This window comes from Simochromis diagramma, unplaced genomic scaffold (assembly GCF_900408965.1).
Source record: "Simochromis diagramma unplaced genomic scaffold, fSimDia1.1 OVJJ01000433.1, whole genome shotgun sequence".
Taxonomy (NCBI): Eukaryota; Metazoa; Chordata; class Actinopteri; order Cichliformes; family Cichlidae; genus Simochromis; species Simochromis diagramma.
In genome coordinates this window covers 2,414,359-2,441,170 of record NW_024387031.1, presented here as the reverse complement: position 1 = coordinate 2,441,170, position 26,812 = coordinate 2,414,359, and the positions used below count along the sequence as shown (strand labels likewise).

General features: G+C 44.6%; 1 protein-coding gene across 3 annotated transcripts; it reads left to right on the top strand.

The window, feature by feature from the left end:
- Positions 1 to 85: 85 nt before the first annotated feature.
- On the top strand, positions 86 to 26,572 carry pde6a (phosphodiesterase 6A, cGMP-specific, rod, alpha). 3 transcript variants are annotated; one of them, XM_040043137.1, is made up of 23 exons: positions 86 to 195; positions 489 to 859; positions 1,119 to 1,260; positions 6,466 to 6,618; positions 9,237 to 9,326; positions 9,467 to 9,607; positions 10,264 to 10,338; positions 10,716 to 10,780; positions 11,649 to 11,715; positions 13,004 to 13,051; positions 13,823 to 13,972; positions 14,382 to 14,525; positions 14,988 to 15,053; positions 15,228 to 15,374; positions 17,001 to 17,108; positions 17,583 to 17,692; positions 19,363 to 19,450; positions 19,672 to 19,772; positions 20,483 to 20,590; positions 20,705 to 20,768; positions 22,376 to 22,450; positions 23,577 to 23,660; positions 23,834 to 26,572. In XM_040043137.1, the coding sequence occupies exons 2-23, from the start codon at positions 531 to 533 to the stop codon at positions 24,050 to 24,052; spliced, it is 2,574 nt and encodes an 857-aa protein (XP_039899071.1). In that variant the 5' UTR covers positions 86 to 195; positions 489 to 530; the 3' UTR covers positions 24,053 to 26,572. The 3 variants fall into 3 exon arrangements, with proteins under 3 accessions (XP_039899071.1, XP_039899073.1, XP_039899072.1); XM_040043138.1 differs by lacking the exon at positions 86 to 195 and having other exon boundaries at positions 531 to 859; positions 23,834 to 24,002; positions 24,080 to 26,572; XM_040043139.1 differs by lacking the exons at positions 23,577 to 23,660; positions 23,834 to 26,572 and having other exon boundaries at positions 22,376 to 23,554.
- Positions 26,573 to 26,812: the final 240 nt, after the last annotated feature.

Sequence of the window (26,812 nt, the reverse complement as noted above, 5' to 3'; positions counted from 1 at the left end):
ATCAGCGAGTGTTAGCAGAGTTTTGTTGAGACACAGAAAGAAGTTGAACACTGGAAGGCATATAATCCCCAAGATGTAATTGGACACAGGCTTATGTCCACACATGACCATTTAAAACCATCCCTGTAATCCTTTCTCTCCTCTCAGACATCTGCAGCACAGACGGATTAGACGGAGACAGCAGGACTTTCACAGGTACAGCCGCCTTATTCTTGCTAACTGTTTTTACATTGTTATGTTATTTTATGGTTTGATTGATAAAAGTATGTGCAGAGCAGGGATGGTGATGCCAGCTTTTCACACCACATTCTGTATTCTTATCATATCTGAGAGTAAAATGCTGAGAAAAGACAAAGGCCCTTCAGCATCTTTTAGCTCATTGTTTTGGCTTCAGCCCAGAAACAAATCCAGTTTCTCTTCTTCTTCTCTTGCACAAAATTATATTTCTCTCAGTATTAAACTCATCTGCTACTTGTTGTCTTTCGTAGAAGCTCTCCTCCAATCAGCTTTGCCCCCTGTCAGCAGTAATCATGGTGGATGCAGCAGCAGCAGAGCAGTTCCTCGATGCCAACCCGCAGTTTGCCAAGCAGTACTTTGACATGAACTTCCGGCCTAAGATCATCTCGGACTTGCTGGATCCCAACCGCAAGACGGCAGTAAACATTAGCACGTTTCACGAGCTGACGATGGTGGATGAGAGCGAGATCCTCATCGACCTGGTGCGTGACATCCAGGATAACCTGAACATGGAGAAGTCCGTTTTCAGGCTGATGAAGCACCTCAGCTTCATGCTGCGGGTGGATCGCATGAGTCTCTTTATGTACCGGCAGAGGAACGGCGTCGCTGAGCTCGCCACCAGGTGATTGCAGACCCACTTCAGTGTCTGAAAGCAGTGCAGGTAGCAGCGATGCTGATAGCTTTATTTGTCCCCCTGGGGCAATTGAAAGATTTTAAATGTAAGCAAGAAGCTTGGACATGTTTATTATCTCGGAGGTCAAGCTTCCTCCTCAGGAACCAGTGACGGAGCACACTGGGATTTGCTTCTTTCCAGCACTTAGTGAGGTCAGAGAGGGCCTGGTCACCCTGGGTCACGTTTCTGTCTCCATATTTACCTTCAGGTTGTTCAACGTTCATAAAGACGCCATTTTTGACGAGTGCCTCGTGCAACCCGACAGTGAAATCGTGTACCCGCTGGATATGGGCATCGTGGGCCATGTGGCCACCAGCAAGAAGATGGTCAACATTTCTGATGTGTCACAGGTAATAACCCCCCCCCCCCAGTACTCTTTATGGGGGATTGATTGGTCGATTGGAAACCTTCATCTTTGTGCCATCACATATGAAGTAAAGACCCCAAAAACATCTAGAGCCTAAAAGCAGCATGTGGCTGTTTAGCTAAGATGAAATCCTCTCAGATACACGTTCACTTTATGAAAGCATGTAAAAGAACTCACGACTGGTTTAATAAACAGAGGGAATTAATGCAGTTATGACTCCAGTTATTTGTAGTAATAGCAGTTAATTTAGCAGCAAACTACAGCGTGGACAGTCAGTAGCACAGACAGTAGTGATGGGATTTCCAGCTCTTTTTAGAGTACCGGCTCTTTTGGGTCAGCTCACTAAAAAGAGCCGGCTCTTTCGGCTCCGAACCGGCTCTTCAGGTTGTTTTGTTGCTTTAATTAATTTATTATTAACAATAATATAAAATTATGCACAAAAGGAATTACTAATGTAAAAAAAAGTGGTTTTATTTATATATATATTTTTAAGTGTGCTTTATAAATAAAGTTTATTATATGTTTATATATAAATATTTACGGTGGCCCCTAGAGACAAAACAGGTACAAACTCCAAAACACATTTCTAGCATTAACTGAACTTCCAAAACAGAGCTACCTAGATCACTTAAATTACACAATTGAAAGCATATGTGTATTGTTTGTGTATTTATACACAAGCACTCATATATATTCAAATAATTTAAAAAAATGTTCATTTACCTGTTATTACCACACACCAAATCCGGTCGTTGGTACTTGCTGGCTTGTGTAGCCACTAGGTAACAAAAGCTCAACACTGGGCCTATCATCCTGGAGCATTTCTGTTGTGTTTTGTACGTGTTTTGAGTTTTTACGTGCTTCTGAGGTTTTTACATGTTTTGGAGTTTTTGTCTTTTGTCTGTAGGGGCCACCGTAAATATACTTTTATTTTTTCACTCCACATAAAATGTAATAAATAAATCATATAATACAAAAACCAACTATTCACATTTCAATTTTTAACTATTTAAATTTTCAGCTTTTTCCTTTTACAAATTTAAAGTGAAACAACACAAAACACTGCAAACCACAACACAATTAAATATAAATTATAATATGAAAACAAAAAGAAGATGCATATTCTCTGTCATATGGGCCTGCATGAATAAACTTTCTGAATCCTTTATCATCCGCAAATAGTTGTGGCTGATTACTATACCTTTCTAATGTGACATTAGAAAGGTCTCTTTCTCTCTTTCCCTCCCGCTCCTGTGCTACTGAGAGTGTAACTTCCGCCCCTCCCCCCTCATCCGCATGTGAGCCTTGCGTAAAGCACAAGGCTCACATGCGGAGTGAAGCGGAAAAAAAGTGTGAGAGAGAGGGTGAGAGAAAGAAAAAAAAACCCCACAGCTCGCAATAAGGAGCCGGCTCCCGTCATTCACGTCAAAGATCCGGCTCTAAGAGCCATTTTGTTCGCGACCGACACATCACTAACAGACAGGAGCCTCGAGGTTCCCTGAATGTTTGCAGTCATCTGTGTTTCTGATGCTTTTATGACCCGTTTCATTTTCTATCAGAGCCGTTCGGCTTCGGTGTGTCCACCAGAGGGTGACATGACTCCATGCTGTTTATGTTGCTAATTCCTCTCAATCTCATTACAGCCAATACCTCTGACATTTAAAAATAGCTGGCCAGCATTTTCTCATGTCCGCATCATGCTCCTGCAGGTCCGCCCGCTCTGGCAGCTCTTTTTGAGACATTCACGCCACGTAGGGCAGCGGCCCACATTACACAGGCGCTCCTCTGTATCACTTCCACCGCATCCTTTCACTGACCTCAGAAGGCCGTGCTGCTGACGGAGGAACAAAGTGGGCTCAAGCTCATTGTGCCCAGTTTATTTGCAGCAGTTGTGCTCCCAGCAGCCTGTTGGCTCTTCATTGTGAAACGGTGTTCAGCTTCACACAAACACATGACAGTGTGACAGGAACAATCAGAGCCTCAGTTTCTCCCCCCAGCCAAGGACCGACGAGTGTTTCCAGATAACAGGTTGGCTTTGTGATGTTAATGCGCACGGGGTGGCTCTGTATGAAATGCAGGGACTGGCATTGCTGCCTTTGTGCTCACTGGTTCCATCCTGACCCAGTTAACTGCAGGTCAGCCAATCAGGCAAGACTCTCGATTCATCATCTTCTTCCTTCAAAGTGAGACTGAGAATAACGCAATTATATTCAGAGTGGTACCCTGTTATTTATCAGTGTGTGTGAGGGAGGTGGACAGGCTCCACATAAACAGGTTAATCTGTCCTGAATAATAGCAATCCCAGATTAGTCGCAGAGGTCACACAGGCCGCTGCTTCCACAGACTCAGCACTATTGCACACCTTTTATCACACCTGCAGAGCTGTACTTACAGGTGTGTGTGCTCTGGAATGAAGAGCCAAACTGGAAGAGCAACCGTGTAAGAGCTGCGTAAACGATACTGTGTCTCCATCTAAAAATGGGTAAATGATCCATGTGCAGGGTGATGAGCTCTGCGAGCTTAAGAGGGTCAAAGGTCACCTAATAACAAGCTGGCAAAGTGCCCTATCTGTGCAGTGGGTTTGTTTGTCAGGCAGCAGATGAAGCAGCTGATCCAGGATCAGCCACAGCAGGGTTTCTGTGCCCTTCTTTTAGAATCGAAACAGCGAATGCACCTGAAGACGTTTCAGTTTGCGGTGGAAGTGTTTGGATAAGAAAACTCCACGCTGTGTTTTTAGGGGAGAAGAAGGGTTTCACGTGGTTTTCAGCTTCAGCATCTACAGGGAGTGCAGAATTATTAGGCAAATGAGTATTTTGTCCACATCATCCTCTTCATGCATGTTGTCTTACTCCAAGCTGTATAGGCTCGAAAGCCTACTACCAATTAAGCATATTAGGTGATGTGCATCTCTGTAATGAGAAGGGGTGTGGTCTAATGACATCAACACCCTATATCAGGTGTGCATAATTATTAGGCAACGTCCTTTCATTTGGCAAAATGGGTCAAAAGAAGGACTTGACAGGCTCAGAAAAGTCAAAAATAGTGAGATATCTTGCAGAGGGATGCAGCAGTCTCAAAATTGCAAAGCTTCTGAAGCGTGATCATTGAACAATCAAGCGTTTCATTCAAAATAGTCAACAGGGTCGCAAGAAGCGTGTGGAAAAACCAAGGCGCAAAATAACTGCCCATGAACTGAGAAAAGTCAAGCGTGCAGCTGCCAAGATGCCACTTGCCACCAGTTTGGTCATATTTCAGAGCTGCAACATCACTGGAGTGCCCAAAAGCACAAGGTGTGCAATACTCAGAGACATGGCCAAGGTAAGAAAGGCTGAAAGACGACCACCACTGAACAAGACACACAAGCTGAAACATTAAGACTGGGCCAAGAAATATCTCAAAACTGATTTTTCTAAGGTTTTATGGACTGATGAAATGAGAGTGAGTCTTGATGGGCCAGATGGATGGGCCCGTGGCTGGATTGGTAAAGGGCAGAGAGCTCCAGTCCGACTCAGACGCCAGCAAGGTGGAGGTGGAGTACTGGTTTGGGCTGGTATCATCAAAGATGAGCTTGTGGGGCCTTTTCGGGTTGAGGATGGAGTCAAGCTCAACTCCCAGTCCTACTGCCAGTTTCTGGAAGACACCTTCTTCAAGCAGTGGTACAGGAAGAAGTCTGCATCCTTCAAGAAAAACATGATTTTCATGCAGGACAATGCTCCATCACACGCGTCCAAGTACTCCACAGCGTGGCTGGCAAGAAAGGGTATAAAAGAAGAAAAACTAATGACATGGCCACCTTGTTCACCTGATCTGAACCCCATTGAGAACCTGTGGTCCATCATCAAATGTGAGATTTACAAGGAGGGAAAACAGTACACCTCTCTGAACAGTGTCTGGGAGGCTGTGGTTGCTGCTGCACGCAATGTTGATGGTGAACAGATCAAAACACTGACAGAATCCATGGATGGCAGGCTTTTGAGTGTCCTTGCAAAGAAAGGTGGCTATATTGGTCGCTGATTTGTTTTTGTTTTGTTTTTGAATGTCAGAAATGTATATTTGTGAATGTGGAGATGTTATATTGGTTTCACTGGTAAAAATAAATAATTGAAATGGGTATATATTTGTTTTTTGTTAAGTTGCCTAATAATTATGCACAGTAATAGTCACCTGCACACACAGATATCCCCCTAAAATAGCTAAAACTAAAAACAAACTAAAAACTACTTCCAAAAACATTCAGCTTTGATATTAATGAGTTTTTTGGGTTCATTGAGAACATGGTTGTTGTTCAATAATAAAATTATTCCTCAAAAATACAACTTGCCTAATAATTCTGCACTCCCTGTATTCAGTTTTAACTGTCACACCTGATTATATATCCTACTGCACTTGGTTGTTCGAGAGCAGGGGTGGGCAACTCCAGGCCTCTAGGGTCCTGCAGATTTTAGACATGTCAGCTGATTTAAATGGCTAAATGACCTCCTCAGCATGTCTTGAAGTTCTCCAGATGAACTAATTGTTTGATTCAGGTGTGCTGACCCAGGGTGAGATCTAAAACCTGCAGGACACAGGCCCTCGAGGCCGGGAGTTGACCACCCCTGTTCTAGAAGATGGATGGGTGGATTTCAAGTGTATTTTCAGCAGAAAGCAGACAAGTATCAAACTTTCTCTATATTTCTTATTAAACATCTGCATCCGCTCTGATCCCTTTCCTGCCTCACTCAGGTAACATCCAGAAAAAGACAGAGACCTCGTCATAGCCAAATGGGTCCCTGTGCAGGTCTTTGTTCCTGCTTCAATTCAATTCAATTCAATTCAATTCAATTCAATTTTATTTATATAGCGCCAAATCACAACAAAAGTCACCTCAAGGCGCTTCATAGATCCAGAGAAAAACCCAACAATCGTATGATTAGCTTGGCAGCTAATGAGCTGCTTTTCCTGTGTTACACCCCCAGAGGAACAATTGATGACCCCTGCTGCTCAGGAGGAAGCATAGATGAAGCATAGGTGGAGCGCAGCTGAGAGCGCGTGGCATCTGAGGATAACGGAGAGGCTTCACTTACAGCATTTATGGATATCATCAGAGCGTTCATCAAAGCAGCTCTGGGAGTTTTGAAAAGTGCAGCGAGAAAGCAATGATAATTAGATACAGTGAAATATCCACTCTGCCTCTTCTCTCTCCTCCTAGAGCACACACTTCAGCAGCTTTGTGGATGAGCTGACCGAGTACGTGACGAAGAATGTCCTCGCCGTCCCGATCATGAACGGTAAAGACATGGTGGCTGTCATGATGGCTGTTAACAAGCTGGAGGGCCCGTGCTTCACTGCCAAGGATGAAGAGGTAACCTGTAACAGCGCCTGTCCCTCAGCAGACTTTCTTCTTCTGCTTTGTCTCGTGCTGTCAGTGATATTTAGGTAGCTGCATCCCCTTTTGTCTTAACAAGTAACATGTAGGGTCAATTTCTCAGACCTGGAGCCAGATAAACCCGGACTAAAAGAAAACCTGGCAACAGGACTAGACTGAGTGTTAATGTGGAGGAAACCAGACAGAACTGATAATGAACACTATCGAGCGTACCTCCAGAATAATCCCCAATAAAATGATCTTCATTTAAGACCAATCACAAACACAAGGAGTCGAAGTTACAGATGTTACAGACGTGACCAGAAAAACATGAAACTTTGACTCACATGAACTCCAGAGGTCCTGACTCCATCAGGTATGGTTATTGTTGGATGGACATACTCCACCTGCTTTTGATGATGTGTCCTCCTCACTGTCGATTGGCTCAATCAGACATCACATGGTCAGCTGCAGCATTCGAGACCAAACTTATTATAGTTCACTAAAACTAAAAAGAATGAAAATAAGCTTATAGAGTTAATATGCTCAGTTTTGGTACGAGACAGAGAGTCGCTGTTTTCAAAAAGTGTTTTTATTGTAACAGCGGCACTGATTTTCATAAACCCTGCCTCTGACAGATAAAGACTAAGCTGACACAAGAACATTGACTCTTGACTCTAAACTGAAGTAAAACAAAAAGTCAAAATGAAATAAAAATAAAAACTAATTAGAAAATTCAAAACTCTGGATCGCACAGACTCACATTCAAACACACCAGGAACAATTCACGGTGGCTGTTGAGCCAGCTGCGTCCCCCTAACCCCAAACCACGCTCCACTCGGATCTAATCGCGTTCTTGTGGTGCCACCGATGTGAACGATACGTCATGTAGTTTAACTGTGACACAGCAGATTTATCAGAAAACCATCAACAGACTGAAAAACTGTGTGTAACTGAATAATAAAGTGACAGGAAGCTCATGAGGCGGCTGTTTTTGTGGTGGTGTATGAGTAAGTAAGAAGCAGCAGTGTGTAAAGTGCAAAACAAGCCAGTTTATATACAACTGCAACAATGTATGAAATGATCACATTGACCACTAAATATGAAGCAGTAAAATATATCAAATTCATTACAACATTTAAAACAGTTTCAAATTCAAGCCATTTAAATTTTACAGGTACAGTTGGTGACTAGGACCTCTGTCAGTTTTTGTTTAAAACTAGATAAAGGGACAAGAAATTCCAACCTCATCCTGAGCTGCAGATAATTCCAAGACCACACACCGAAATAAGACAAACTTGACATTCCTGGCTCTGTGCTCACAAGTGCCACTTTAAACCGCAGCCAGCTCCTGGCTCTGAGATTGCAGGTGTTCTGGAGGGCAATGAACTTGGTGTAGATATATGATGGTAATTTGCTTACAATAGCCTTGTATATAAAAATATACCAATGGTTCATTATTCAACTATTGAGTGAAGTAAATCCAGCAAGGCTATACAGTGATGAGTCATGAAGTGTGAGCCTGTTCTATATCTTAGGGCAGCACGGTAATGGGGTCTAATTGAGCTAAGGTAATGGGACAGGCAAATCGATAGACAGCATCGCTTAATCCAACAGCGATAAAAACAAGCTTAATGCAAGTTGCAATAGAGAAACACGATTTTAATCTATAAAAAAACTGTAAAGTAAATTTGAGGTTTTTTATCAAGTATGTAATTTAAGATCCTTATCAAATACAAAGACATTTGTATGAGTCAACAAGCTCTATGGTATCACTTTCCTGAGTTGATGTTCGGAGCTTCACTTATGGGAAAACAACATTACTTTGGTTTTGTTAGCATTCAGGACTAATTTTGCATCATGAAGAGCTGTAAGATCTGTAAGGTGACCAAGTCGGACCGAAGGTTTGCATATACTTCATTTAGATAAAAAGTCAAAGAAGTAGAAATTAGAAACAGAAACAACAACAAGTAAAAATGTTTTTTGAGTTTTGCAGCTAGTGTGGATGAGGCTAAGCATCAGGCTTTCAAATTAATTAAAAGTCTGTCTGGGTCTTTGGTTGATTGATAAGCTGGAGTGAAAGATTGCTGCCACTCCTCCTCCTCGACCTTCGAGGATTCTGATAGTTACTATTACTCAGGGGTGTTGATTCATTTAAACTAACAATCATCCTGCTTTAACCAGGTTTCTGTAAGGCACAGTAAATCCGTTTGTTGATCAATTACAAAACCATTTACTAACAGAGAGACCTAATAATGCACATTTCACTGTTTTACTCTTTGGTGCAGTCTTTGTGATTTTTTTTTATCCTTAAGTCGATTTTTGCTTAATTTTGGGGTGTTTTTGCTGCTCCAAACATGATGCAAACATTGCATTTGAAGATAAAAATGAGGCGTTTCTGCAAGTTTCTTGACAGCAACTCATCAGAACTGTGTGTTCTGAGTTAGGATTATTATAGCTCTTCATTAAAACATGGACACAAGCTCCAAGTCTGCAAATTAATTCCTTGAGATGATCAGCTGGAGGAGAGTTTTTTTTTAGGATTGCTGGTGTAATAAGAAATGTAAGAGCGTGCATTTCAAAATTCTCACCACTCATGTTCTACTCTCTCCCAGACCCTGAACAAATATCTGAACTTTGCTAACCTGGCACTGAGAGTTTTCCACCTGAGCTACCTACACAACTGTGAGACCAGGAGAGGACAGGTAAGGATAGATCTATGCAAAGCCACTTTCTTTAGTGGGGATGAACAAAAAAAAGCGCCAGACATTAGAAGGAAGAGAAGCAGCAGAGATGAGTGCGTGGTTGTCCTTGGTTCAGGTTTCTGTTTGATTTTGCTGTCCAGGTGTTGCTGTGGTCAGCCAGCAAGGTGTTTGAGGAGATGACAGACATTGAGAGGCAGTTCCACAAAGCCTTGTACACAGTCCGAGCTTTCCTCAACTGTGACCGCTACTCTGTGGGTTTGCTGGACATGACCAAGACCAAGGTAGGCAACAACACACTCACAGCCAGAGTCACAGAGGAGCCAGAAATCTTTAGCAAGCTGCCCAGCATCCTGCTATTTGTAATGTGAATGGTCTGGGTTCAGGACCAGGACCTGCTGAACCAACATGTTTAAGAGTATCATCCCTGTTTCTATGCTGCGTCCATCCAGTCTTTGTTTTTATGGAATCCATTGTGTTTTTTATCTTCATCTTTTGGGAATTCATATTTTCAGACTCCTTGGGCTTTCTTTATCTGATCTGCTTGATTTTTTTCTTCTGCTGACAAAAGTATATTTAAAGTATCTTCTTAGCTTCTCCATGTATTTGTAATAACTAACACGGTGCCATAAATACTACTTACTGGCTGTGGCTGTCACATAATTACAAGCAGCTGCCAGTTGATTCCCAGCACCTGCTCTCAGAGAACAAACACATGTTGTGTGTCTGTACAGATGGCCGTCTGCTTACAATACTGGATTTCATGAATAACACACTTAATAACAAACAGCAGTAGAAGCTGCGCTGTGATCTGTGAAATTGGGCATGTTCTGAAGACTGAACAAAAGCACCACATCTTCCCAGAATAACGTTAAATAACGTTAATGTTTCTCTCCTCTAAATCTGCCTTTTTCTCTCTGTGTCTCTGTTATGTGTGCAGGAGTTCTTTGACTTGTGGCCCGTTTTGATGGGAGAGGTTCCTCCTTATGATGGACCCAAAACTCCTGATGGCAGGGTGAGGAGGTCCTGACCAAACTCTGAGATCCAAGTCCATGTGGCATTCATCTGTTACTCAGTGCTTCCAATCACAGTGACTGTAGCACCTCCAGCAGGTTAAAACGTGCCAGCTTCCTGTATCTCCATCAGCAGGCCAATCAGAAGCTCATTTCTGTGACACACGCTGAGTGAAATCATGCTTCCAGCCCTATCAAAGTCTTTCTCCTCTAATCTTTTTCCCCTATCTGGCTCTAGTTTATCAGGATTCACACACAGTGGGCTTTAAAGTGTTGTTGGTTTTTTTCTATCTGTGTGTGGAGTTTACACCTGATTTCACACCTGAGTCTGTGCAGAGAGTTTCAGCAAACTAACTGTGATCTTATTTGACCTCTCAAGGAAATCATCTTCTACAAAGGGATTGACTACATCCTCCATGGCAAAGAGGACATCAAAGTCATACCGTAAGTCTCAGCAGATGTGACATTAGCAGATATTAGTGCCGCTGCAGAGATTTGACCACTAGCATTACGTCGGGTCACACTTATGTGTCTGCAAGGAAGGAAATCTGAGCACGGATGCAGCGATCTCTTAACATAGATGATATGGTTGTGTATGAGAGCAGTGCAGGGGTCACGTGATTGTGACCCTTGCAATGCTCTCATGGAAGGAAGGAAGGAAGAGTGGCTTAATTCAAACGTGAATACTTGGAGTCCTAAAAAACACATCCACAGGAATCACAATCTGAACACAACACGTGGAAGAGTGACGACAGTATCATGATAAACATGAACAGCCTGGCGAGTCTGTCCTTACTAGCATGAGCAGCGGTCCTCTGAGAGAGCACAGGTGACTCAATACAAGTAAGTTAATATATAAAACAAGTGAAGTTAAATGCACTAAATTAAATGAAGCAAGAATACATTTGAGAAGGCTGATTTTAATAGTAATAACGTTCTATGTGGGAGAAAAATAAAGATTTTACCTGAGGGTAAAAAACAGATTCGGGAGCTCTGCCAAGCCTCACAGCCAAGCCTCACAGCGCCACTGATATATTTTCCCTTCAGCCATATAAGGCTGTGATTTCCGTGATCCCACCCTGCTCTGTAAACATTAATAACCGCTGTGCAAACAATGCAGCTCACAGTAACTTCACCACAGTGCAAACCGAAGGCTGTACAGACGTTATTTGACCTGAGCTCGTTTTACATGACATTTGCTTAACAATGATACAGTAAACTGAGTATTACCACTGAAATGTACACTTTGTTCGCTTTTATTAAAGGTGATTGTGGCATTTTAACCTTCTGTGTGGCATGTCTTCATTTCCAGGAGTCCTCCAGCAGATCACTGGGCCCTGGTCAGCGGTTTACCCACCTATGTAGCAGAAACTGGGCTGGTCAGTATCTGTTGTTCCTACGAGCTCACATTAACTGTCACAAGATAATCAGTTTCCAACGTTTCTGCTGTTCTTACCCCACGAGAACTCATTCAGAAGCTCCAAGTTAGCATTTTAATACTTTTAAAACCAGAAGTGATGATCTGACCAAGAAACTGAGGTCGCTGTCATCTCAACCCTAAAGCTTTTCTACTTTATCGTCTATTTTACTCCCGTTTGCAAAGTAAGCATCAGATCTTCTTAAGTAAGACACGAATGGAGCCCATACACTGATCAGCAAAGCTGTAAATCAAGTGTGCAGCAAGTTTAGCTTCTCATAGACTGTTTTTTACAGCCTGAATTGCTGCCCCCTGCTGGTCATTAGAAAAAACGCAGGTTAATGATCTGGAGCCTGAAGTGAACCATCTAAATATTTTTGGCAATACTTGTGTTTAAAGTTTGTGTCATATTACTGCATAAAATATTCCTGATCAGCTTTTCTGTGTAAAAAAACAAACATGTCCTTCTTCCTTTATCTCTTGTGAGAAACGTCAGCTCCCAGTAATCTTGTAATTTTACTGTACTTTGTGTTCTTGGTCAGAACCACGTTAATAACTCCTTAAACAATAAAGTCTTAAATCATTGTCACTGATGTGGAGACAGTGAAAACTTTAGATCATTGTCCTTTAAAAATCTGATTTCCACTCATGTTCGCTGCAGTGTGCGGGTGGGTCGATGAGCAGAGTGCCTTCAGAGTTATTACACAGTTGTCAGCGTGCATGCCGCTGTGGAAATGAAAAGTGCTCAGCCACACGCTGCTGTGATGTATAATTGTAATTTCTGCAACCGTTGTAATTAATCACGGCAAGTGTTTCCCAAACCGCCGAGCCCGCTGCCGCCGCTCGTCTGTCTAATCCTCCTCCTCGTCTGTCCTCCTCCTGTCCCGTCCTCCCGTCGTCTTTGCTCCTCATCATCTGTCACGCCTACATCATCTCTCCCGCTTCATATTTCCCCTTCTGCTTTATGTACAAGGTGAAAACTTTATTCCTCTGCAGAGTTACATTTCCATGATTGAGAGAAAAAGCTGAGAGCCTGACGGTGATGGTTTTGGATATGGGGGGGGGGGCACCTGAACATGTGGTTCTTTCTTCCACAGAGCCAGAGCACGTTCATCCCACCTTCTGCTCATTTCTCCTCATTCTCATCGATATTTCTGCTTCTGAAGCTTCCAGATGATTCAGAAGTCTTTTGCTAACACGTGAAGCTTCTTCCCCTCACGTGCTCATCTTTTTACTTCCTTTTACCACAGATTTGTAACATAATGAACGCAGCTGAGGACGAGTTTTTCAGCTTTCAGGTAAGCTGTACGCCATCTTTCATTCCAAGGATGCTTCATAAAACACAAAGATGTTACTGAACGACTTCAGGACTGACCTGCTGTCAGTTATCACTGACTCCAGACTAAAGTGATCATCCTCAGTATTATCTTAGATTACAACATGACCATAATGATGTTTGAAGTCTTTCAGTAAGGACAAAGTAGTTTTAGCTTCCTGTTTGAGGGCTCAGTGAGAGCGCTTTGGCTTGTCATCTCTAATCAGATGTTCAGTAGAAGAAGATGCTGGAATTTGATTGCACTGTGCGAGCCAGCTCGAAGGACGTGTAGGAATAAAGTATGCAAAAAAATTACCTTGGCACTACAGTGGTCTGTCCTGTACTATAACAGTACACCAGAGACTAATCATGAACATATAAATCGGTGACATTTCCAACATTCTCTGCTCCCCTTACTTTAAATGATGTTCCTGGGAGCTGTTAAGCTCCGAGTGCATTTATTCTAATCGTTCTACTGCGGTGGGTACTGTTGTCCGAGCTCACACACGGATCGTGCTTCAGGTCTGCTGACAGTGTGGGGCCTGTTACACTGGCTTAAAGCTGCAGTCAGTCATTTGAACATCTCAGATGTCTGCTGACTGATGGAGGCAGACTGCCTGACTCTGAGACGGTCTGTAGGACAAAAAGATTATTACAGAAAATAAATAACTCTTTCCTTTATAAGACCAGCTCAGAGTGGGCACGCAGGCCGTCCTGTCATCGCTAATTAAACTCAGGGTGTTTTCATGTTCAGACGGAGCCGCTGGATGACTCTGGTTGGACCATTAAGAACGTTCTGTCCATGCCCATCGTCAACAAGAAGGAAGAGATTGTGGGTGTGGCGACGTTCTATAACAGGAAGGATGGGAAACCTTTTGATGAGATGGATGAAACCCTGATGGAGGTACACTGTGTGTGTGTGTGTGTGTGTCACTGGTTTACTATAAATACACTGCAGGCCATTCAGAGCATCTGCATTATTTATAATCAGGCCTGGAGGCTTTTACTGATGTCTCTGTGGCCACCTCACTGCAACACAAAACACCCTCAGCTCATCAGCAAACCTCTGCTCTTAATATTGTTGGCAACAATTTGTTGCCCTGATTTTATCACTAAATGAACTGTACCCTACAGTAGGGAGCGCCCTGTGGTGCCGGCTGCTGTACATTTAAAGCTGACTGAGGCTGCAGATATACAGGACTACACACGACACACAACAAACCTTTACCCACTAGACTATATCGCAATAACACATACTGTTTAATTGTACGCTGATTGTGAGGTGAATGAAGCTCCAGTGTTTTCTCTCCCAGTCTCTGACTCAGTTCCTGGGCTGGTCGGTGCTCAACACCGACACCTACGATAAGATGAACAAACTGGAGAACAGGAAGGACATCTACCAGGACATGGTGCTCTACCACGTCAAGTGTCGCAAAGATGAAATCCAAAACGTCCTGGTGAGTGAGTCTGTGTCTCCCCACTCAAGTTTTGTTCCTCCTGTTTCAGGCAGGAGCACCTCAGAGATGAGGATGGCCTCTAAAACTAATCTCTGTGGCTCTGATTAATGAAACTTTCAGTAAGTGAACATCTTTAGTGGAAGACTTGAAGAGTCGTTGAATTACAGCACTGTTTTGGATAAATGTGATTCTAATCAGATGGAGATGAAGCGCTCTCTTTTATGTCTGTCTTTTATTGTTTGAGTATTCGTGCTAAAAGCTGTCTCTCTGAAGCTTTGTTGGTGGATGTGGATGACAGGAGCAGGAGCTGAGCATCATCTGTAAGCTGGAATAAGCTGTCAGGTTTTCTATGAGGTGATTTGTCAGAGAGACAACCTGCTCTGACCTCAGATCAGGTGTCAGTTGATGGATGCCAAACCATTTTATCCAAGGTGACTGTTGACGATGTGTGTTTGTCCACAGAACACCAGAGAGAGGTGGGGGAAGGAACCGGACGAGTGCGAGGAGGAGGAGCTTCAGGAGATCCTGGTAAAAATGCCAAACGCTCCCATCAGCACACAAAAAGAAAAACAGGGCAGGATGAGAAGGGAGCTGTTTGTTCTGATGATTTTTATTATTCCTAATCCACGCGGAGCTCCGGGTCATGACCAAATAAAATATTCCCACATTGATCTGATGCATTGTTCTTGTTTTCCTCGACAGTCCGAGGTGCTGCCGAACTCCAAGAAAGCAGAGATCTTCGAGTTTCACTTCTATGACTTTGAACACAGCGAACTGGACCTGGTGAAGTGTGGCGTCAAGATGTACTACGAACTCAAAGTGGTGGACAAGTTTCACATTCCCAGAGAGGTCCGTGTGCCCCCATCCATGGCTTTAAGTGCGACGCACAGGGGAACAGCAGCAGCTATGATGGTTTCAATGTTACATGTAACACAATAATCATGTTAGTGGTTACATATAACTAAGAATACGGTAAAGTGTCATGTAGGGAAGAGAAAAGTTTGCAGCTGACCTCCATCAATCGGTGGAGGGGTGTACGTACACCTGCACAAAGGAAACAGAGCACTGGTTGTGATGAAACAGCAGTCACCTGCTCTCAACACAGCGCAGTTACAGCTGTTAGCTCTGAGGTCATGCTGGCAAGCCCCATCCTGGTCTGCAGGCTTCTATACCGTCTGCCAGAGGGCAGCAGGTCAAAAAGTCTGTGTCCAGGGTGTGAGGGGTCTGTGGTGATTTTCCCTGCCCGTTTCCTGGTTTCCTGGCCAGTGATCTTTTCTGCTGCTCGTACAGTCCGCTGCAGTCTGCTCCTGGCCTGTTTAGTGGCTGCACAATACCAGACTGTGATGGAGGAGCACAGGACAGACTTAGTGACTGCAGTGTAGAACTGGATCAGCAGCTCCTGTGGAAGACTATACTTCCCCAGTTGTCTCAGGAAGTACATCCTCTGCTGGGTCTTTTTGAGGATGGAGGAGATGTTGGTCTCCCACTTCAGGTCCTGGGAGATGGTGGTACCCAGGAACTTGAAGATCTCCACAGTCAACACCGGGCTGTCTGATATGGTGAGGGGGAGCAGTGTTGAGGGATGTCTCCTGAAGTCCACTGTCATCTCTACAGTCTTAAGCTTGTTCAGCTCCAGATTGTGCTGACTGCCCCAGAGTACCAGCTGCTAACTTCCTGCCGGTATGCAGACTCATCACCATCCTGAATGAGGCCAATGATGGTGGTGTCATCTGCAAACTTCAGGAGTTTAACGGCCGAGTTCTTAGAGGTGCAGTCATTAGTGTAGAGAGAGAACAATAGTGGTGAGAGGACAGATCTTTGAGGGACACCAATACTGAGGGACCGAGTTTCAGAGGTGATCTCCCCGAACCTCACTTGCTGCTTCCTGTCTGTCATGAAGCTGGTGATCCACTGACAGGTAGCTGGTGACACGCTGAGCTGGGAAAGTTTGGAGGAGAGAAGTTCAGGCACAATGGTATTAAAAGCCGAACTAAAGTCCACAAACAGGACCCTGGCATAAATTCCTGGGCGGTCGGGATGTTGCAGGATGTAATAAAGTCCCATGTTCACTGCATCATCCACCGACCTGTTAGGCAAACTGCAGGGGATCCAACTGGTGGCCTGTAATGTCCTTCAAAGGATTTCATGACCACAGACGTGATGTGAACTCTGTCTCAGCAACAGCTGGACGTGCACATGGTTTAAAGTCATCACCACAATACTCGCCACAGGAGCATTTTAAGATATCAAATTATAAGAGATGACGAAAAATTAGATGGCTAATGTTCACACAGCACGTCAATTCAGGGGCTTTAAATGAAGTTTAGCATGAACTGTTTAAGAACAGACATTTCCATGCACACACTTACACTTTTTATTGGTTAAAAGTGACAGACTACTAGATAAACTAGCATAATTTCAAATGTAAGGATTGTTATTAATACCTCTGGACCTCATGCTGTGCTTCCTCTGCAGGTCCTGGTGAGATTCATATACTCCCTGAGTAAAGGCTACAGGAAGATCACCTACCACAACTGGAGGCATGGATTCAACGTTGGACAGACAATGTTCACCCTGCTGATGGTCTCACACACGCGCACACACACACACACACACACACACACACACACACACACACACACACACACACACACACACACACACACACACACTCAGTATCCCTCAGCCCCACCCCTCTGCTCACCCCATTCTTCTTCTTCTTCATTCTCTCAGTCAAGGTGATGAACATCCTTTCCTTTTTCTTCTCTCATCTCATTATTTTGCTCATTATCATGTGGAGCGCACTGTACATGTGGCCGTGCATGTTTGTGTGTTTGTTGCAGATATAATGGAGTGTGCCTGAAGTGGTCGTTATTAAGAAAACCACTCAGAGTCATAGTTTATATTCATATAGCGCAGACACATGCAATGATTCTGGGTGTGGATCGGTGTAAATCCCTGTGTGTGCATATCTGTGTGTGTGTGTCTGTGTGCATGTGCACACCTGCACGCCGACTCCATGAATAAACATCCGCTCTGTGTGGCTGACACTCTCAGACAGGTGATCTGAAGCGTTACTACACAGACCTGGAGTGCATGGCCATGGTAACCGCCGGCTTGTGTCACGATATCGACCACAGAGGAACCAACAACCTCTACCAGATGAAGTAAGAAGGCAGGGGTGGGGGTGTTTGGCATGCATGCTGCATATATGAGATGGGTGTAGTCACCAGTGGAGCATTTAGCTTGTTTTCCGTCATTTGCAGAACAAAATCATGTTATATTAAAGAAGACTTAAAAACATCTGAGACTGTTTCCTGAGCTCAGAGAGCAGCCAAGCAGGAGCCTTATTTTCTCACAGAGGAGTCTCCCTCTCCTGGTCATTACAAAGAAACAATGTTTAGGGCTCAAAATTACATCCATATTTTCTGTACAGTCTGTTGGCTCGATTTGATCAAATCAAACACTGATTTCTACTCGAGGCCCTGCACGAAGGCAGATTTTACTGTTTGGTTTAAGAAACAGATCTTCTGACAGGAGCATGTGCAGAAAATATGGCATTTATTAACAAATCTTAATGAAACATAAGCCACTAAAAGAAAACTACAACCACAATTACAAAAAGTCAGGATGCTGTGACGTAGAAAACAATCAAATGTTCAAATCAAACACTATAAGAAAAACGTGACGACATCATTATGAATTTGATTCAGTTCAGTTTTATTTATACAGCGCCAGATCAAGGCGCTTTATATTGTAAGGTAGACCCTACAATAATACATACAGAGAAAAAAACAACAATCATATGACCTCCTATGAACAAGCACTTTGGCGACAGTGGGAAGGAAAAACTCCCTTTTAACAGAAAGATTTGGAGGTAGTGACATGTCTGTAAAAGTTGGACAGTTCATGAGTCTGTGATGGTCTGCGAGCCTGATAACTGCAGATAACGAGCCAGAAGCTCCCGTTCCTCTTCATGCGGATCCGTGTTTGGGTCTGACCTGAGATCAGTTTTAAAGGAGCACATTTCTCCATCGTAGTCACACGTGCCATCTTCCCTCCATGACTGAGCTGTAGCCAAGCCACTCATAGATGCTGGAAGTGTTCCTGATCTATCCTTATCAGCCTGCGCACAGAGATTCCTCCAGCTGTTGAGTATGTTGATGGTATGATGTTCTGTAGATGATTCACAGTGAGGAACATTCTTCTGAAGCTGCTCCACAGGTTTTTGAAGGCTGGTGTCACACGCAGACCCTAACATTGAAAAACACTGCACATATAAACTTACAGCTAAATCAAAGTTTTCCTGTTTAAGAACAAACACCACGCTGATACATGTGGCTACAACTTATCTGTGTCTTGGTGAGCAGGTGAGACTGCTGCGACCCTCTGTACATTGCACATTGCTCATGTAAGGATGCCAAAGTGCAGGGTCAGCAGTGGGAACCCTGAATAGTGAGCAGGTGTCACCTTTGTGAGCGGCGTGTCCTGATTTGCTGAAGAGCATCAGTCACGTTCTTTGAAACTTTCTGGAAATCAGACCTTTGTTTACTCTGAGGAGCGTTTATCGACTCCGAGCGACAGTCGCTTGTCCCGTGAGCTGCCGAGCTGACCTCAGCTTTTTAAGTGAAGTCAACGTCACACACGGAGAATATCAATGAGTCGATATTGACGAGCTACGCCTCCAGCTGCTCTGCTCCTCCCGCTGATGGATGAGCTAATGAAAGCCACCATTAGCAGTGGACACAGGCAGCCAGGCCCACCCTGGGCTCAACATGCATGATTTATCACAGTCTAACCTCCCATTGTGCGTGTGTGTGTGTGTTTTTGTGTGCAGGTCTGGTAATCCTCTGGCGAAGCTTCACGGCTCCTCCATCTTGGAAAGACACCATCTGGAGTTTGGAAAGACTTTGCTGAGAGATGAGGTATATACACACATGTTAAATATGAAGATGTGAAGCTTTGTTTGTGTGCAGTGATGATTTGATTGCCATCACATCTTCAGCAGTGGGGCTGAGATGTTTGAGCGTTACCTCTGCTTCATCAGAGGAGGCGTCTTTGAGCTCTTCAAGTCTCAGGTGCAGGAACCTCGACCTTTGGATCCTTTCTTGTTGTTCGAAGTGTCTTTTTTTTTCTTCTGCTTCAGGCGCTGAACATTTATCAGAATCTGAACCGCCGTCAGCACGACCTCGTCATCCACCTTATGGACATCGCCATCATCGCCACTGATCTGGCTCTGTACTTCAAGTCAGTACGCTAGCAGCATCATTCCACAACGTTACCTTTGGAATGTGAAGGCTTCAGTAACCTGACCTACAGCAGGGGGATAGTTACCTGATCCCTGCTGAATTCAAACAGTCTCTAATGTTTATGAATTCTCTTCCTCCAACCACAGCGGGTTGAGTTGATGCCAAGGAGCTAAATTTTAGCTTCATCTGAAAAGCACCAAGCCTTCTATGATGTTCCCTGCAGATCTCAGACATACCTGTGGAACCGTCTGCCTTCAGATCATTAACTAGCTCCACCCACCTCCTTTCTCATGATCCTCACCCCATGAAGCGAGATCCTGCATGGAGCTTGGCTTCAGCTTTCAGCTGTGCTTTGTTCACACAATGAGCTGAGATCAGGAGTACCCGACTGATTGATTATAATCATGTAGTGCATGTAACACGGGTACAGAGCCTGTCTGTGGGAGCCAGAATTGCTTGGACCAAATTCTTATGAAAATCAGTTTATATAATGACTTTTCTGGGTTTTTGGTTGATGCCCTGTCGCTCTCATTTAAAATGAAACTACCATAAAAATTAGAGACTGATTATTTCTTTGTAAGTGAGCAAACTTCCACATTCAGCAGGGGACCACAGAATGACTTAATTCACTTTCTCCAGGCTTTGGAATAACTACAGTAACAGCGGAATGGTTCCTGTGAGCTGATTGGAATGTCTGTCTCTGTGCAGGAAGAGGACCATGTTCCAGAAGATTGTAGACCAGTCCAAGACCTACGAGAACTGGAACGACTGGACCAAATACATGATGCTGGAGACTACGCGCAAAGAGATCGTCATGTATGCAGAAGCGCACACACACACGCACACACACACACACACACACACTCACTCTCAGGCAAGCAAAGAGACCCAGACACGCAGCTCTGACCCATCCACGTGCTGTGCTTGCAGGGCGATGATGATGACAGCCTGTGACCTGTCCGCCATCGCCAAACCATGGGAGATCCAGAGTAAGGTAGGCCCCCCTAGTGTCTCAGTTCTGGTTGTAAAACGGGCCCTCTGCTGTAACCCGACACACACTCACACACACTCTGCAAGAGGCGAGCCATGATGAAGTAGATGCAGAGAGACGTTTTGTCAGCGCTGCCATTTTTCCAGGCAGCGTTCGGCGTCGGTTCCTGACGGCCTCGTGCATCAAAAGCAACCTGCTGCTTCTCGCTCGCTTGGCACGCCTGGCAGGCTCAGCATTTCTGTAAAGTATGTAATATCAGCACGAACTGACAGAAAGCAGGACTAATAATGCATTTAGTTTCTGGGACGGTGGCTCCCAGCGTGGACCCCCCAGGACTCGCCGAACACCTCTGAGGTGGCAGGTGGAGTCGTGTTTACGCTGTCAGGCTCTCCTCCAGGCGATTTAATGCATGGATGAGCCGTATTAATTATTTAGATCAGCTAATCCAAACAAACACACTTTAATTGAAACGTTCCTGCTCAGGTGGATGTGCAGGGGGGTGGGGCCAAACTTTCTAAGTAGTGCACACTCTAAAGACTAAACCTGGTTTCTGTGAGCATCAGTGATGGGGTCTGAATGAACTGCAGCAGTTTGATGTCTGTGACTTGGAGGAGCAGTAGAAGTGCATTCTGGGTAAAGGCCCATGTGGCGTCTGCTCAGAACAGGTTTGATTCTTCTGTCACATTCTTAATGCAGCTCGTGTTGCGAAACGTGCTCGTGGGCGGTGTTCATGTTCTGTGCAGCAGACCGAACCGATCGTATCAGAATCAGGGTCCAGATCTCAGAGGTCTTGGGATCAGCAGACACTCTCTGGAATGTCCCTTTTTACCAAGCGTCTGACCTTTAGAGGGGAACATCCCGCTGATCCTGAAAGCCTTCTGCTATTTAAAAATCCTGTAACGGACACAGTGAGAGCTGGCACTGAGGATGTTCCCGGTGTGTTCTGATGCTTCTTCATCACCTGAATCTACCCTCAGAGCTGAGCAGCTGTCATACGGAAACATCCGTGACGATCGTGAGCAGAGGCGTGCAGACGCTCGATACCCCGCTGTAATTTAACCCTGGTTACTCTCTTAGCCTGCTTTGTGATTTAAACAGATAATCCGGTGAAGATAGATAGTGATGGACGCTTCTCGCTCAGATGTTTCACAGACAAAGGCTTCTTGATTCTCTGTGAGATTCTGCTGACATTTTTATGGCTGATAATTCCCACGTTTCACTCCGCTCTGCTTCCCACGCACACAGATTGTGTCTACAGGCTTTGCTCGCTTCGCCACAATTGTTCCCCAAAACTGGCTCGATGACTAACTCGCTGCTGAATACTGAATTTCCATATTATTCATCAGCGCTCCTCCATCTCTCTGAGACACAGCCTGACACTGTAGCAGTCTGATTCAGATTTAGCGGCCAATGTGAAACACAAAGGATCATTTCCTGCTCCATCAAATGTTTCCTCCTATCAGCTCCGTGGTAAACTGCAGCAGCTGTCCTTCCTCCAGTCCCAGCATGTGTGTGTGTGTGTGTGTGTGTGTGTGTGTGTGTGTGTGTGTGTGTGTGTGTTCTCCTTCAGAGCAGCAGCTCTGACCCGACCTGTGTGGTTCCTCCTCCAGGTGGCGCTGTCTGTCGCTGCAGAGTTCTGGGAGCAGGGAGACTTGGAGAGGACGGTCCTCGAGCAGCAGCCTATCGTAAGAGCTCAGATGTTCGCAGCTTCTGCTGTCCTCACTCTAAACTAACCACAGCCCACAGACATGGACACAGTCACAGACAGAAACAGCGGTGGGGTTTTTGTTGTTCCCTGTCAGAAATGTGAGAAAAAATAATATTTAGAATAAAAGGAAAGAAGGTACGCGGTTCCTCAAATGTACGGCAAACATGGTGCCTGAAGGCTCCAGTGGAGGGATTGGATCTCTCACATCAGGGCTTTGGACCACAACACCTTCACTCGATTGTTCTGGAGTTTAAAATAAGACTCATTTGGAGGAACAGTGAAACGTTCCAAATACATTTCCACTCAGTTATTTCCATGTGTTTATTCTGAAGTTGGAGTTGGGGAGGACTTGGTGGACCGAATCCACGGGGTTTCATTAGTGATGGGGAGCAAATATGAAAGGACAGACTGGCGTCCCTGTGGCGCTGCTGAGCAGGCGGTGACGAGCCATCGTGTGGAGCGCTGATACAGAGAGAGCCGTGACTGTGTCTGACCAAATCCTTTCCGACCTTCCTGTTCTTCCCTGCCTTGCTCTCTCGTGCCCTTCAGACACCTGAAGCACCGCCCTCCACGCTTACCTGGCGGTGCTCTGAGTTAATCTTAAGCAGTGTCAGCAGGGAGAGCTTCCTGTGCCACAGAGGTCATGTGACTCACTGTGGTCTGACAGGACTCTGCAGAGGCTTTTCCAGCAGCCATCGTGACCTTTTCAGGGCTCGCCTCAGCGTTTCCCCGAAAGATGACGTTTGAATGTAGCAGCTTCTGTTTTAAAGGTGATGCCTGTTTGAAAGAAGCTTGCATCATTTCATGTTTGTATAATTAGCCCTTTATTAAATGTATTTTTAAATACTAAGCATCCAAGACCTTGGTCTCCAGTTCAGCCCACAGTCAGGGCTTTGTACATGGTTTGAGGACTGTGCAGTAACTCGGCAGTCATTGAAGAGGAAAACGTGAGGATCTGACCGCTGAGATTTCAGCAGGTGGATAAACCTCATTTGCAGAAGCAGAGCTGGACACTGTAGGAGTCTCACAGGTGTGTGAGGCCACAGTGATGATGAGGCCATCAGCTCTCTCTCTCTCTCTCTCTCTCTCTCTCTCTCCTTCAGCCCATGATGGACAGGAACAAAGCGGAGGAACTTCCAAAGCTGCAGTGTGGCTTCATCGACTTTGTCTGCGCCTTTGTGTACAAGGTGAGAGCTCACCCACTCAGACACCCACAGCTGCTGCTTCCACCCAGATAAACATCTGCAAGCGTGGAGCAGCGGCATATGGCCCATGAGCTGCTCTGGCTCTCTGTGTCATTTAAGAAGCGTTAGCGGTTTGGATTGAGCAACGCGGATGCGTCTGATTTGTGTTGCCCCAGGAGTTCAGTCGCTTCCACGTGGAGATCACCCCAATGCTGGACCGGCTGTTGAACAACAGGAAGGAGTGGAATGCCCTGAAGGAGGAGCACGATGCCAAGGTCGCTGCCATCGAGGCGGCTAAGAAAGCCAAGGAGGAGGAGGCTGAGAAAGCTGCGGCAGCCAGACAAGGTAGGAGGCGGTCAGGCGTCACAGCTTTCCAAACTCTGACTGAACACTGAACTTCTCTCCTTTCCTTCCTGCTGCAGCGAGCGCGGCCCAGTCTCAGTCAAAGACGTGCATTCTCAGCTAGAGCTGCTCGCGGTACCCTGCCGGGCTGGCTCGACATGCCGCACCTGAGGAACCCACTTCACTGGGAGGTCGTTTCCTGCTTTGGACACTTGTTTCCTGCAGCTGTCGCTTCATAAATGTCCTTGGTCTGCTGTAAATGTGTCTCATTCGCTCTTCTGTGCTTCCTGTTGCATTCATTTGTTTGTGGGAATCACAGTTTTTTACATTTACCGTCAGTTTAGTGCAGGATCACAGTGCAAGGCCCTTAAGCTGAGCCCAACATCGCAGGATACTCTTGAAGACTGTGACAACAATATTTCCAGCCTGTGAATCAAATGTCAGAAACCATTTCTGTATTATTTTGCTTTGACAATGTGTCCCAGGTCATGTGCACACTGTCAGAGAGTCACAATAAGAACTCTGTGATTCGTTAGAAGGCTGTAAAATAGAAGCTGCTGCCTTTTCTTTGCATCATTTCCTGTAGCTGACGCAGTGATGGGAGCGACACACACACACACACACACACACACACACACACACACACACACACACACACACACACACACCAACGACGCTCACTTTGTAATGAAGAAAAGAGAAACAGCTTGTTTGCAGACATTAGTAAAGATTTCTGACTATTTCCCTACTGAATGACAGCTGTGTCAGCGTGTGTGTGCATGTGTGTGTGCATGTGTGTGTGTTTCAGGGTGTGTGTGTAGATGACTTTGTACTAGAAAGTATCTGTCGGATGTCTGCCTGCTCACTAGTTTCTTTCTTGGGCCTCGAGCACACTTTCTTTTCATTTCCAGGAGAATCAGTGGAAATGTTTTACATCGTTTCAAGCTTAAAGGATTGTGACCTAACAAGCATCTGACTAACATACGTCGGTCACAAAATCCAACATCCTGCTGCTTTTATGCATCAGTTTTGAAGCCAGCCTCAACAACAGAGGATCAAACTGTTCTAGTGGGCTGGAAAGAATTTAGCAAGGAGATTTACAAATGCTTCAAACCCGGTTTATTCTCCACCACAAGAAGTTTTCAGATGTTTGTTGGTGAAATACTCCACTAAATCCCATCTCTTATTGCGTAATGGCATTTTTCCTCACTATTGTAGAGAATCTTTTGGTAAAATGTATTTTACCTGCAAACTCAATTCAGTGTTATTTAAATAGCACCACATCACAAAAACAGTCGCCTCAGTATGTTTATATTGTAAAAGTAAAGACCCCCACAGAGGTACAGAGAAACCCAATCATTCAGACAACCCTGTATCTGTGAGCAGCTGGTGATCTTGGAGAGGAAAAACTCCCTTTTAACAGGAAGAAACCTCCAGCAGGACCAAGTTCAGGGAGGGACGGCCATCTGCTGTGACTTGGTGGAGGTATGGCAGACAGGACAGGGACGCGCTGTGTTCTACATCATACCTATCCGTGGATACTACAGCAGCGATGCACTTTCACAGTAATGGCCTCATCTGCTCTAAAGCTGAGAAATTATTTAACTGTCTGAGGTGGAGGAACATGCTCTCTCTGAGTAAGGATTGGATTTCAGATTCACTACAACTAATCAGTGACGTTACAGCTGTGCATGTGAGAACTGTGCAGAGCTCTCAGGCCTCGCATGAGGACGCTCACAGAGAGACTCCTACAAACAGCTGGAAAACCCGAGCTTCACTCACAGCACTCACCATTACAGAGGCAGGAAGTAGCTTCAAAACCAAGAGAAAACTGTTTTAAAATTGAACGTATGTTTGAGTGAACCATGCAATAGGTGAGATGGTAGCAGGTAAAATCGCTATAACCAGTGTTGGGGAGTAACGGAATACATGTACTGGTGTTATGTGCTAAAAATACAAAATATAAGTAACTGTATTCCGTTACAGTTACCGTTTAAAAAGGTGATAATTAGAATACAGTTACTTTGTTGAAATAAATGGATTACACTGAGCCAGCACAACAGAGCTAGCGGTGCACGGGTAGGAATGCATTTCTTACTTGGAAATTCCCACACCACTTCACATTTAAAGAAGAAAGGGATGGGCCAAATCTGGGCGTGCAATGCAAACTCTGTTTGCCAGCAACCAAGTTGTAAGTATGTAAGTAAGTAAAGTTTATTTATATAGCACCTTTCACAGACATGTGCTTTACAAGGTGCTCTCAGCGTCAAGTCTCCAACCTAAAGAAACATCTGGAAGTAAGTTCTTTTTAAAAAAACTAATGTTAGCTTACAGCAGCTACCTTGTTTTAGTTGTGGTAGCTACCTGGGTTGCCACTTCAGTATCTTCGATGTACTAATGCTGTGTGATTTATTACTATTACTGAAGGCTACTCGCCACCAAGCTAACATCTCATGTTAACATAAGTCTTTGCTACTCTACAGAGGGGCCGATGGCGCGATATGGCAGCCTCGCATCTGTCAGTCTGCCCCATTGACTGGTCTGCCCCAGGGCAGCTGTGGCTACAACTGTAGCTTGCCTCCACCAGTGTGTGAATGTGACAGTGAGTGAATAGTGGCATTGTAAAGTGCTTTGGGTGCCTTGAAAAGCGCTATATAAATCCAATCCAATCCATTATTATTATTATTATTATTATTATTATTATTATTTCAGTAAATATACTGCCTATTCAGGGAGATCTGGGCTTAACAGCCAATTGTTAGAAAAGAATAAACACGAATTTGCAGGATGTGATTGCTACATTCATGTAGTTG

What these genes read in the sequence shown, in the direction of transcription:
- pde6a (XM_040043137.1), top strand. Translation starts at nt 531, where the DNA reads ATGGTGGATGCAGCAGCAGCAGAGCAGTTCCTCGATGCCAACCCGCAG. An exon ending in AGACTTTGCTGAGAGATGAG is followed by an intron (nt 19,451 to 19,671) that starts GTATATACACAC and finishes CTTCTGCTTCAG; the next exon opens with GCGCTGAACATTTATCAGAA. An exon ending in GATCTGGCTCTGTACTTCAA is followed by an intron (nt 19,773 to 20,482) that starts GTCAGTACGCTA and finishes GTCTCTGTGCAG; the next exon opens with GAAGAGGACCATGTTCCAGA.